The 13720-nt window shown below is 31.9% G+C and overlaps 1 protein-coding gene across 6 annotated transcripts in view; it reads right to left on the bottom strand.

Moving 5' to 3' along the window:
* The window catches only part of LOC143055453 (sodium-dependent phosphate transporter 2-like), a 37417-nt gene that overhangs the window by 13561 nt on the left and 10136 nt on the right, over positions 1–13720 (bottom strand). For 3 of the 6 annotated variants that reach the window (XM_076228598.1, XM_076228603.1, XM_076228601.1), the window contains exons 2-7: positions 10719–10796; positions 7784–7982; positions 5177–5422; positions 3588–3673; positions 2929–3025; positions 734–853 (exon numbers count right to left, since the gene is read on the bottom strand). In XM_076228598.1, coding sequence (XP_076084713.1) covers positions 734–853; positions 2929–3025; positions 3588–3673; positions 5177–5422; positions 7784–7976 — 742 coding nt within the window. In that variant the 5' untranslated portion in view covers positions 7977–7982; positions 10719–10796. Of the gene's footprint in view, positions 1–733; positions 854–2928; positions 3026–3587; positions 3674–5176; positions 5423–7783; positions 7983–10718; positions 10797–11986; positions 12090–12692; positions 12771–13720 lie in introns of those variants that run through there. The other 3 variants (XM_076228599.1, XM_076228602.1, XM_076228600.1) reach the window with 3 other exon arrangements.

Genomic DNA, 13720 nt, shown 5'->3' with positions numbered 1-13720 from the left:
TGATACAGCAAGTTTGCCAATGATTGTATTACACATACAATGTATCTGTATTTACTACTACGTATATAATAAATATGAATAACATGAGGAGCAAAAGTAAATACATATGGGACCAAAATCATGAAAATGTAATATATCATTTTTGTTGGTCAACATGGTCAACAGAATAGAAAGAAATAAACTCATCATAGAAACCAGGATTGAAATTTTTTATTTGTGTTTCTTCTACATAAGACTCATCAGTGACGCTCGAATCAAAAAGTGTGTGACATAAATTTGTTGAAGTCCTGCCACAGGAATAATTCTTTCAAGATTGAGATGCTTTTTTCAAGATTAAAGGTCAATACTATCACATATATATTTGCTATAATTTTGCTGTAATTAAACAAAAACAAATCATGTGCTTAAGAATGAAGCAACAATTATGTCAAATAGCTACGTAACTTATGTTTTTGTTGGAGCGCAAATGATCTTTTCACAATTATGCTAATGCCTGTCAGAGAAAAATCAAAAATAAATACTGTTAATTCAGAAATTATTATGATGCTTTAATTATTGTGAAAATGAGACAGGGTTATAATCGCAATAATTTAAACACACATTTTGAAAATCTTTATATGAGTTCAACAGAATTATTCTCAATATATCGCAAAAATTAAAATTGCAATTTGGTCTACAATGACAAAATCACAATAATAAATTTCTGAATTTACAGTAAAATCTCTAAACTTACCTAGAATTCTTTTTCTGTACCAAGGCGTAAAAACAAATTTGACTAGCAGAGCTACTAATAATGCTGATCCGAATGTTAAAATGAGTACTCCATATAAAGGTATCTTGTCAAAATGCAACACTGAAATAAAATAATCACTGTAAGTTCATGTAATTCTTTACTTTAAATGGCAATAACACAATCAAATGAACCAAGAAATCTCCCAAACAAAGCACCCATAATTTGTCATTACCAAGATTGCCTGACATTGGGCAAAGTTCAATACTAATTGGTTTGGTCTAGTAAAGTGAAATGCACGAGTGATGCCTAGGGATTACCCTGTATGTCATTCATACTTTTTTAAAATGACAAACAGTGATATAAAAGGCTGGGGAATTCGACCCTTTACAACTTCTCAAAAAGGGGGGTGATCCCAAAGAAATCGCCCTTTATTCCATTTGAATTCGTTTTTTTTTTTGGTCCCATACAAGAATATATAAGGTTCAGTGGTGGGGATCTCGACCATTTACAAGTTCTCAAATAAGAGTATGAAGTGTATAAGGAAATGAACACCCACGTTTAAACTTGCTTATAATATGTGATAATACTTTGTTGACACAAGGAAAGAAAGACAAAAGTCAACCAAAAGACATGAACAAATAACTTGTTTCATATACTAGTAAGAAGTTCTTCATTTGAATTTACCAAAATGCTATAGGCTTCTTGTTGCTGTTAACAGTCAGGGGACTTACTTAAATGAGTGATTTTCTAAATCACTGATTCAAGTAACATTATTTCCATAAAGGTTGAAAGTAAGAGTTGTCTTTCTTTAATATTCACCTATTAAAGTAGTACAAAATAATCACTAGAAGAAGTGATTTGATTTTACTGTAGCTTTAAATATAGAATACTAATGATCCAGGGACAAATTATGTTTCTAAACTTATCAGAACCAACATCTGTGTTGTCTAGGATGACCAGGTCATTTCAGGTGATGACCTTGTACTGAATCTAGGATAATGACATGAAAATCACTTGTTTAAGTATCATACCTCAATTTTCTTCCCAAATATCACTTCTTTAAGTATCATTATTTTAATAACCCCCACTAATTTCAACACCCCGAACAGTGAAATTTTTATCGCGAACAGTAGAATTTTATTACATAATCTGAAAGATGAAACCTTGAACTTTACGAGAAAAATACTCCCACTGCTGGGAAAAATCTGTTAAGAAAGTATCAGTTCATTATGTAAAGCCATTATTGTAGCATTTTTTCAACTAAAATAGAATTTGCAGCTAAATGATAGCATCAAAGGCATAAACCTTGATACTTAAAAGAAGCAAAAAATTCATTTTTTTTTTCAATTTTACTAATGAAAAGATATTTTTTAAACCTATGTGTTTAAAATTTTGGTAAAACTACAAAATCACAATTTGTGACAAAACTTCGAATTTGATAGTCAAATAAGTGATTTAAAAATCATGTATTTCAGTAAGTCCCCTGACTGGTTAAATTTTCTGGTTTGGAAGCAGATAAACAAGGAACCAGTGATTGCAGTGCATTGTGGTTTTTTCATATATTGCACTTGCACAGTTGTATTTGTAACAGGTGTTTGTAACAATTTTCTTCGTTATGTCTGGAGGAACAAGATCAGGAGCACCAGAATTGACATGACAATTCACCTTTTCAGAATCTGATGGACTATGGGTAATCTCATTGTTCATACACCAAAATGGAAATAATGTTACATCATTGGTTGAATTTCAATTGTTTATCACATTGGAAACCAATTTTGGTGTACACTTTCGGAAATATTACCCAGAATTCATTAGATTCTAAAACAGTGAATCAAAGTTTCTCAAGTCTATATGCCACTATACTTATGCATTAACAGGGCCATTATTTACTCTTGCAAGAAAGTGTAAAGCAAAAATTGTTGTATGTATTTTGGTTGTTTTTGACTTTTTGTTGCTGTCTCTTTGATATATTCCCCATACTCCTTCAATGAACATATATCTGTAGGCCACAAGTCAGTTGTTTCGTGTCTAACAAGGTACGAGTTATGTTTATATGGAATTGCTTTTTCTGCTTGTTTCATGTTTTAAGAAATGATTACAATAACATTATTAAGGTTAAAAACATCTGCAAGCTGATTTTTAAAAAAGGATTTTTTACAAGAATATTAACAGTAAGCAAAATAAAAAAAACTTACAATGAGAACCTTTATAAAACACAGAAAATAAGTTGATGGCAGCTGTAAAGGCATAGAATATCGGCAGTAATTTTAGGCCTGGTTCTAATGGCTTGGGCTGAAAAATATAAACAAAATACCAATGAATATATGAACTGAAAAACAAATTTTAAGTTTGGTCTACAGAAAATTAGATTGATCGATTTTTGGTATTTAAACGCCACTTATATCACTTGTGAGCTATTTCTAGGCGCTCAGAATTTATAGGCAGAGAAAGCTAGATTGCCTGTAGAAAAATATCAACTTTCAATAGGAAAACTGACAATCGTAGTCAATTAAGATTGGGGTTGAGTGCACCGACAGGAGTGGGGTTCGATTTCACAACCAAAGTTTTGACTGGTTACTGATTACAGTAGTAGAACTACATATGCCACTTGGCCACCAAGGCCCCCTAAAGTATATTATTGTTCTAAGATAACATTAATTATTGGTCCCTATACCCTCTTTGTGTCAATCAACAACTTGACGTGCATCATGATTTGAGATTTGACATGTAAAAAACAATTTAAAATCTTCACCAGACTTCCATAAAATTGAAATTAATTTGTAAAGAGCAAATTAAAGAGTGTGTCTAGTTTGCACCCTAGCCTTAATTATAATAGTTTGTGAATGTTGCTTACCTTTTTCAAGACCAAGTGATGAACTAAAAGAAATGTCAGCGCTGACACGATTCCAGATAATAAAGGGGAGATAAACCATGATCCAACTGAAAACAAAATCAAAATGTTCAAATATAGATATAAGAAGATGTGATATACATAAAAGATGCTTATTTACACAGGACAAAATTTATAAGACATAAAAGGGCCCTTTATAGCTTGCTGTTTGGTGTGAGCCAAGGCTCCATGTTAAAGACCATACTATGACCTATAATGGTTTACTTTAAAATAATAAATTGTGACTTGCAGGGAGAGTTGTCTCATTGGCACTCATACCACATCTTCTTATATCTAGCTATAAACAGCATAATTAAAAAGTGAAATTAATGTCAACATTACTGAATTTAGATTGATTTGTTAGTCATTTAATATCTCTGATATTTCCCCTACAGAAAAAAAATGCAAGGGCTCTTTCCACAACAAATAATAATTGACTTAAATAAAATTGAGAAAGGAAATGGGGAATGTGGCAGACAACAGCTGAAGGCCACCAATGTGTCTTCAATATAGCGAGAAACTCCTGCATCCGTAGGCGTCCTTCAGCTGGCCCCTTAAAAAATATGTATACTAATACAGTGATAATGGATGTCATACTAAACTAAATACACAAGAAACTAAAATTAAACATCAAACAAGACAAACAAAGGCCAAAGGCTCCTGACTTGGGACAGGCGCAAAATTGTGGCGGGGTTAAACATATTTATGAGATCTTGACTCTCCCCTATACCTCTAGCCAATGTAGAAAAGTAAACGCATAACAATACACACAAAAAAATTCAGTTCAAGAGAAGTCAAGTCTGATGTCAGAAAATGTAACAAAAGAAAATAAATAAAATGACAATAATACATAAATAACAACAGACAACTAGCAGTTAACTGACAAGCCAGCTCCAGACCTCATGCAATTAAACTGATTGAATGATTATGTCTTCATCATATGAATATCAGGCACAATCCCTCCCGTTAGGAGTTTAGTATGATACTATCATAAAATATATGAGAACATAACCAGTGTCATGCCAACAACTGTTTTTTCAAAATAAATGTGTATAGTCCCGATGCAAAGACCTCATATTAAGTGAGTCAATATTAAAGCCAAAATATGCAATCTTTAATGACCTGACAACAGTATCGTAACTATATCCCTTCTTAAGTTGTAGAAATGTTCATGATTTAGTTGTTTTGTTTTTAAAGTATTAGTTTTTTTATGAGATAACAACCACAATTGTAACATTAATTTCACTGGAGAAACATGTCAACCAATAAAGCTATTGCAATGCGGTGGAAACATTTCAGTCTTCACAGTCTGCACGATGCCCGAGACTAGTAAAATTTCATTCGGACTAGCAAGTTATTGCAAAACTTTGTTTGGACCAATAAGAAAAATGTCAGAATATTGGTCTTCGGACTAGTAGTTGAAAAAGTTTTTGGTGAAGACTGTCTTCACTGTTGTTGTGTTTTATGGTGAAATGTTTTGTAAGATAATTCAAAAGCTGTTTCAATAAGAATGACAAGGATGACAGAAATGACATATTCTGTCTCATACATACATATAGATGCCATCTTGATCCAGTTGACTCCCTTGGTGCCATGTACAACTAGAGAAAATCCAACAGTAGCACCCACAATGCTGTGTGTCGTAGAAACAGGAAGTGACAGGACTGTTGCCACAACAAGCCAAACACAGGAGCCTGTCAGTGCAGCCACGTTTCCAGCCATAAGAACATCCTCACTTCCGTTTTTGTACAATGTCACGTCTATAATGCCCTTTCTTATTGTATCAGACACCCGATAACCTGTAAATGTAGATAATAAATTAAAAATATTTTGTCAGGCTGCTGCCTTATATAGCTGACTATCATGACTATTAGTATTGGATTTGCTCATAGTTGAAGGACAATACTAAGTTGTCCTTTATTTGAATCTTTGAAATCATGTTTTTTTCTATTTAAAAAAGATCATTTAAAATTTGAAAAGAAGGGTCATCCATATGAAATCAAGGTCGTGTATCAAGTATTAGTGTAAATGGTCGTTCCTTGGCTTTTGTAATTTAAGAATGAAAAGTCCTCTCCAAGAAAACAGGTCCCAGTCCTTACACCCACACTAATTTGAACCCCTGCACAAGTTTACTGGAAGTAACATCTTAACATAACACTATTGTTTCAGATAAGTGTGAAGGTTTGGTACAATTAATATGTTTAAACTCACTGAGTTTCCCATTTGAATGGTTTTACACTATAGCTAGTAATTTTTGTGGCCCTTTATAGCTTACAAGTTGTTCTGTTCAGTGCGAGCCAAGGCTCTGTGTTGAAGATCTTACTTTGACCTATAAGGTTTTATTTTTATAAATTATGACTTGGATGGAGAGTTGTCTCATTGGCAATCATCATACCTGCCAACTTTTGAAATTGCCCATGGGGGTTTTAGTGCGCGACAACAATTCAAAGGTTACAAATCTTTGCGACAACTTTTTTGCGCGTGCTGTTTTGTGGCCTTAAAAAAGTGTCATATTTTTTATATGAGCTTACAAGCTTTTTTCTTAAGTTTATTTGCATGATTCTAGTTATTATATCAGTAGAAAAGATAATCATGTAGCTGTAAGACCAGTAATTATTTTCATGTGTAAGGATATTAAATAATTGTTGACTTTTCCAATTTAAAATTATGCACAAAGAAGGACCTTTATCAGGTTGGGAACAAATCTAGGGGTAACTCCTCAATGTAAGGACAATAAAAACAACTTTTTAAGTACAAATGAGCACATATTCATATTATTTGAGGAACTTTTCCCAACGAACTGTACATGTACATCTTATGATCTATCTGGTATTATATGATCAACACATGTCCAAGAATTTTGATGTTTTAGGACTTATATCTTCTTTTTTATTCAAAATAATTGGACCCTGGCTACATTTAGAAAAATTGTTCTAAATATAATGTCTGAATTTCCCATTTTAAGTTAAAAAAATCTACATATTTCTATTTTATTTTTTTACAAGAGTAAAATAATCCCTTGACTAAGGGCAGTCCCTCATTTAAGAGATTCCTCATGTAGGGGTTTTTGTTTTGTCCACTTGAAAAAAAAGAATAGTACATTGTACTTAAAATGATGTTGGTAATTTAATTGAAAACATAAATAACGTATGTTACAGCAAGTGTAATGTCTATAAATTAGTGAATAAACTACTATTTATTATCTTTATGGTAGTACTGAATCATTAAAGTTTGTCAATCAGCCATGCTTTTATTCTTATATTGTGTAAGAACCTCCTTGCAGGTGAAAAATCATTTGCCATGTTCACGATTTTACAATTCTCAAACATTGGAATACAACACACAAGTTCAAAATCTAGCATGTTAGAATATTCTTGAGAGAAAACGTTTTTGATTGGCTGATTAATTTGATCATGAGAAACATAGAATTTGATTGGCTGAACACGATTTTCTACTCTTGGACACAGTTCAAAATCGGGAACAATCATATTTTCGTGTAGATTTTCACAAAATCGTGTTTTAGAGGGTTTTTCACGAACACGATCGTGCAATCGTGACAAAGGGTCAAAATCGTGTAGTACACGCCTAAATCGTGAAAGTTGGCAGGTATGAATCATACCACATCTTCTTATATTTATCATAGTTATTTAAAAACAATGTATAGTAATTTAATTGGTTTTAGATAACTACAAACTAAATGTATATGCATTGTAACTGACCGCAAGAGTTCTCATATAATCTATATATGGCTTAAATACTACATAACCTTGATAGTTTCAATTTAATAAAATAAAAATACACCTTTGTTACTTTGTTAAACATAAATAGCATGTCAATATGCCTTTCTATAAACTACTATGTAAAAAATAAACTTTAAAATGTCAAGGACTAAATGGAAACTCAGTCAATGAATTAGAACTCTAACTTGCATGTATAATCAGCAAAAAAAATATGTATAAGTAGAAAAATGTTCTTCTTGTCTATTTGAAATATTCAAAATTAATGCATAATTTGCTATTTTACATATATGTTTATGGAAAAGCCCTAAAACATGAAAAATTTATAAAATAAATAATAATTTTACACATTGTTACATAATTATTACAATGCAGGGTCTAATTTTTACAAAACCAGGAAATGCTGTAAGAAATAATACCAACCTATTAAAATAGCACCCAATATCTCAAATATTGTACCAAGAATACAGGCCTGTCGTAAGGTAAGAACTTTGGCTCCTACGGAAGTACCAAATGAGTTTGCTACATCGTTAGCACCAATAGCAAAACTGAGGATAAAGGCTATAATAAAGCCTACGATGACCATCCATAATACATCTTCGGGAATACTGACCATCTTGTCCTGTTAAGAGTAAATATAAACACATATAAAACATCAGACTGAATACTGACCATCTTTATAATTTCCTGTCAAAAAAATAAATATAAACATATAATATACTTTCTGCGATACTGACCATCTTGGCCAGTCTAAACACAAACACATGTGTGTATATATATATATATATATATATATATATATATATATATATATATATATATATATATATATATATATATATATATATATATATATATATATATATATATCATGCAGTCTTCATGCCTAACTACAAGTCCTATGACCCAGGCTGGTCAAATTCTTCTCTTCAAGCCAACATTTTTGTAAAATTGAATTCAAGCTTTGGGATTCAAAAGTTTACCGTGAAGACTGATATGCATAACCTTACCATTTCTTTAAGTGATTGTTTTTTATGCCCCACCTACGATAGTAGAGGGGCATTATGTTTTCTGGTCTGTGGCTCCGTTCGTTCGTTCGTTCGTCCATCCGTCCCGCTTCAGGTTAAAGTTTTTGGTCGAGGTAGTTTTTGATGAAGTTGAAGTCCAATCAACTTGAAACTTAGTATATATGTTCCTTATTATATGATCTTTCTAATTTTAATGTCAAATTAGAGTTCTGACCTCAATTTCACGGTCCACTGAACATAGAAAATGATAGTGCCAGTGGGGCATCCGTGTACTGGGGACACATTCTTGTTTCCTATGTTATACCATTAATCTATAAGGTTTAAATAATTTCACTTTTTGTCATGCCTTTTAAGAACATGTTTAAAGATGAAAATACAATGACACCTGTTTAAAGAGACAACCCAAAAGGAGGGTCAAAAGTGGTCTCATAAGACAGGTGATTTTTTAATACAGGTTCAATCTTTATGAAATGCACTACAGAGGGACCAAAAATTAATGATCTTATTTCACAGGTTAATGAATAATATAGGTGGTCTATCAAGCAGCTGGTTTGACTGTACATGTATGGTATGGTTTGTATCCCAGGCATAGATTATTACCTTAGCCGTATTTGGCACAACTTTTTGGAATTTTGGATCCTCAATGCTCAACTTTGTACTTGTTTGGCTTTATAAATATTTTGATATGAGCATCACTGATGAGTCTTATGTAGACGAAATGCACGTCTGGCATACTAAATTATAATCCTGATACCTTTGATAACTATTATTGATAGTGGACAGTGACCTACATGTAAAGTTGCTTACATCCATGTCATTTGTCCAAGCAAATAGTTGTTTTGTGAACTCTGGAATGAGTTACACAAAAAATGTTTTGACTAAAATTGATTGTCTTCCACAATTCAGTCGTTATGATGAACTCTAATCTTTAGATTTTTAGTTTACCTCATTCTTGGATAATAGTTGCGTCATTGGCAATCAAGCCAAATCATCATTTTTATCTATACACCCATACAATCAATACATAAGATTTATAAACAAAATAAGGTACATTTCATGGAAGTGCCAGTAAAAAGTCAAGGTTAAACAGGTTCCTCCGTACAGAATAATGTAGATTATATAATCACTTTACAATATGCAATTATTAGTGTTTCAGAAACAAAGCTGTATGTATACTATCAAAATATATTTTCCTTGAACTATTCATCTGAAAAGTTGATGATTGTTTAATCAATGTTTGCTATTTTTTACATCTGTTCCCATTAAGTACTTTAATTACATTGATATATAATTTAATCAATCCATGAATAAATAAATTGCTACAAGTCTATCTTTTTACCCATGTGCAATCAATAAAATTACAATTTCAAAGTTACTTAATACTTTTTGTAACCTGCAGTTGCAGTTTGATATTATCATAAATCCCCAAAATTTCAGTAGTAGATTTATTTCTACATAAAGATTAGAAGTGTATTTTTTTTAGTGCCAACTGGAATTTAATTATAAATAACATCAATAGATTAACTTAGATTGAACATGTAATTTAAGAAATGGATATTATAATCAAAGACATGTTACAGTGATTGGAAACTTGGTTTACAACTTTTTTATATTTTTTTCCATTAGATATTTAATACACAAATATCTTTTATTAGAATAGTTGTTTTTACATTATGTTTTAATATGTATGCTCAGTGTATGAAAACAATATTTTTGGTAAAATTATTATAAACAGGGATTGAAGTAAGATTTTGGCAATGGCAGCCCACAGCTTAAATATTGTAGCCAATATATATCATGTATATAGTTCTATACAAGAAAAGTTGAAACTGTTGGAACCCACCACTATCTTTTTAGAAGCCATTGGTAAGTGGGCCCTCCTAATTTCACACCCTGCTAATTATAACAGCATGTTTATCATATTTGGAGACCTTTTTTATTTCAAAATTTTATATACATGTACTAGGTTTTGATTAATACCTTGTGTATTATAAAGCAACATTAGGTATTATGATGGACATGTAGGGTCATCATGGTGGACATAATTTTTATGGCCAACATTTATCAGAGTATGTCACAGGTAGTACTATACATACAACTACATGTACATGTAAAAACATTATGGTTCAAAAACACCAAATTCTGAGGTAATTCCAAAAGGAGGAGTCAGAATCAGAACTCATTCGACTCAATGAGGTGAAAAATGTTTACATTCTGGATTTTAATTTTATATATATCATAACATTTTAGAGCAACAATATTGAAATAACTACGGACAGAAATTCTGAATACACAGTTGGTCATTACCATTTATTAAACATTATATTTACCTATCTATGTTTTCGATCTATCCAGTTGTTATTCCTTCTTCTCTGATTCACAAATATCAGCTGTGTCTGGGAAAATTCCTGTAAAAGATATTCACAATGTTCAATTTGTATGACAACTATGTCAGGCCTCTACAATAACTTTTTTTTCAACCTGTCCAGTAGGACAAATACATACCAAAACTTAATTGTCCGAATGAAATTGTTACTTGTTTTAACTAAAAATAACCTTTTTAACGTGACAGTACCCAAATTGCACCTATTTTGACAGTTTTTTTAACTACGTTTTTTTCATGATCAAGACAACAATTTCCATTTAGTTTTTATTTTGTAGCCCTATCCTTCTTTATTATATAGGTACACCAATTAGATTTTCAATCCATATGGAATTATAGAAAAATTGGTCTGAACAAACCTCCAAACCATCAATGATTCTGAAATGAGGAGTACCCAAATTGCATCCATGCTTAAATTTGCATCGTCAAAAGTCGAGTATCAAAGCTTTTGTTTATTTTTTTTCAAATATTTTGAACAATTGGATGTTTGTCCATGCTTACTCTTCATTATTGAAATTAATACTTGAAACATAATGTATTTGCTAATTTTAAAAAGATGACGTTTTGATGACATCGCATGGCGACGTTATGGTACATTTTGCTTTAAAATCTAAATATTTTTTACCTATGTTGAAAGACGTGCATAGTATCAAATCATAAATATAAAAATTGTTTAGTCTCTAGAAAATCTTGTAAGATTCCCGCTGCTATTTTTGCTAAATAGGTGCAATTTGGGTACTGGGTGCAATCTAGGTACTGTTACGTTACATTTCAAGTTCAACATGTTCAATTTAATATTGTCCTTATTTATAAGGGAATTCTGATAAGTTTATACTTACTTGGACTCAAGAACTAATTTTTTGGGATCCAGGAAAAAAATATTTTTTTTGTTATAATCAGGATGACCCACCCTCCTATCCCCCTCTTTTTATGATTTCATTTAAACATTTTCCATTCAAACTTGAAGTTGTATCTCATTCTGTTATTTCAGTAGCAGTTTCTCCTAAAAGATTATATTATGCGTTGTGTCCAATATATTTTAACCAAGAAAATTATAGTTTCCGTTTTAATCTGTTTTTTCTTTTCTTTAGACTTTAATTTTCCAACGGATTTTCTTTCAAATTCGCTAAAAAATCTTAAAAGATGGCTTTTATGCACTACCCAGTTACATGACTGCATCTTAAATTCACGCTTTCATTGTTTTTGTTTACGTACATACGTAAAATTACTGCGACCTTTGTCCCTTTCCTGGTCAGTTGAAAGTACCGCTATTTTTTAGCGGGGAAGTTCGTGTCGTGTTTATGTAACTGGTACCGAACATATTTGCATTATTTAGGGAAGAACCAGCAGTTGCAGGATTTTCATTCAAATAGCTCGATAAATCCCGAGAACCCCGAGTAAATCTTCACTTGTGATCCACACGTGTGTTGATATTTACTTATTTGACCTTGTAAGCTGTCCATCAATTCTGTCAATCATCTACTTCGCGATAATAAATATTAACAAACAATGATTTAAATTCGATTAAAATTAATCGGCTTCGCCTAAAAACAAGTCAATACACAGAATTATATTAAAATTTACCAAATGAAATCGATAAGTTTATATGACAAATAATGATACATTACTATTTTTCGACTTAATGATCAATTCTTATGACAGATATCAATCCTTAAAAGGGATTCCTATATTCAATTAAATTATGTGTTATCAAAAATATTCTGTAATCTATTTTTCCGCTACTGTTACATAATAAATGTTTGATTCCACGTGTGAATCTTTCTTCTTTTTATAAAAGAGTTTTCGGGGATTAGGAGAATATCGGGTTTACGGAACAAAGGAGAAAACGCTCCACATTGTGCTTTAAAACAAAATGTTTATGTCATGCAATTATTATTGAAAGAAAACAAAACATGCTTACCAGAACTAATTAGTTGTCATCTAAAAGCCATGATTTAATTTCCGACACAGCGCATGCGTGGGTTAAGCTTAAAAAAAATACTTTCGACGGCGCATTTATAAGAAGTTAATTTTATCTCCATTGCACGGTATATGTGCATGCAAACTAGACTTCATATATATTTCCTGTTGATAATGGTGGGATATACAAGTATATAAACTTTTATTCAATGTTGATAAATGTGATCAGATGTATGTTTCACTTATATGTTTTATAATTGCATGTACATATAGCCAATGTCTATTGTCTATAAATTGAGGATTTTAAACCAATCAAATATCTTATCGTATCTCATCTCATCTATTCTTATAATATCTTATCTTGTCTTATCCTGAGGTCTAATCTGATATATATTGTACATTGACAGACACAAATTGAAAACCTAATACAAAAAAGTTTAAAAGCTGCATATATACTTAGTTTGTGGGAGGAAACTTGAAAAAGGGGGGGGGGGGGGTAAACTGTCCCCACACTTTTCGACCAAAACATATTGGAAATGCTGAAACATCTAGATAATGATGACTAACTACTTCTTAACTATAAGACTTTTGTGCGGTTTAGTCTTTGCTCGTCTCTCAGTCTCGAACTACGATCGAGACTGAGAAACTCAGTGGCGGATCCAGAAATTTTCATAAGTGGGGGCCCACTGACTGACCTAAGAGGGGGCCCGCTCCAGTCACGCTTCAGTGATTCCCTATATAAGCAACAAATTTTTTTCCCAAAAAGGGGGGCCCGGGCTCCCTGCCCCCCCCCCCTAAATCCGCCTCTGAAACTTGCCCTCCACACTATATATACGTCGTCCTGAATATGCATGAAATATTTGCCACTGGACGTTAAGCAACCAACAATCAATCAATCAACACTATATATACTCATATATGAAGGGAAATTAGGGACCGAACTGAGTTTGTCGAAGGAGTACAATATAACTGTATCGATACTGCTTTATATCATGTGATAAAGTAACAATGTGATACCGTTATTCTTAT

This window comes from Mytilus galloprovincialis, chromosome 12, assembly GCF_965363235.1.
Source record: "Mytilus galloprovincialis chromosome 12, xbMytGall1.hap1.1, whole genome shotgun sequence".
NCBI classification, from domain to species: Eukaryota; Metazoa; Mollusca; class Bivalvia; order Mytilida; family Mytilidae; genus Mytilus; species Mytilus galloprovincialis.
The sequence above is the reverse complement of the archived record's forward strand: the minus strand, read 5'-3'. Positions and strand labels throughout refer to the sequence as shown.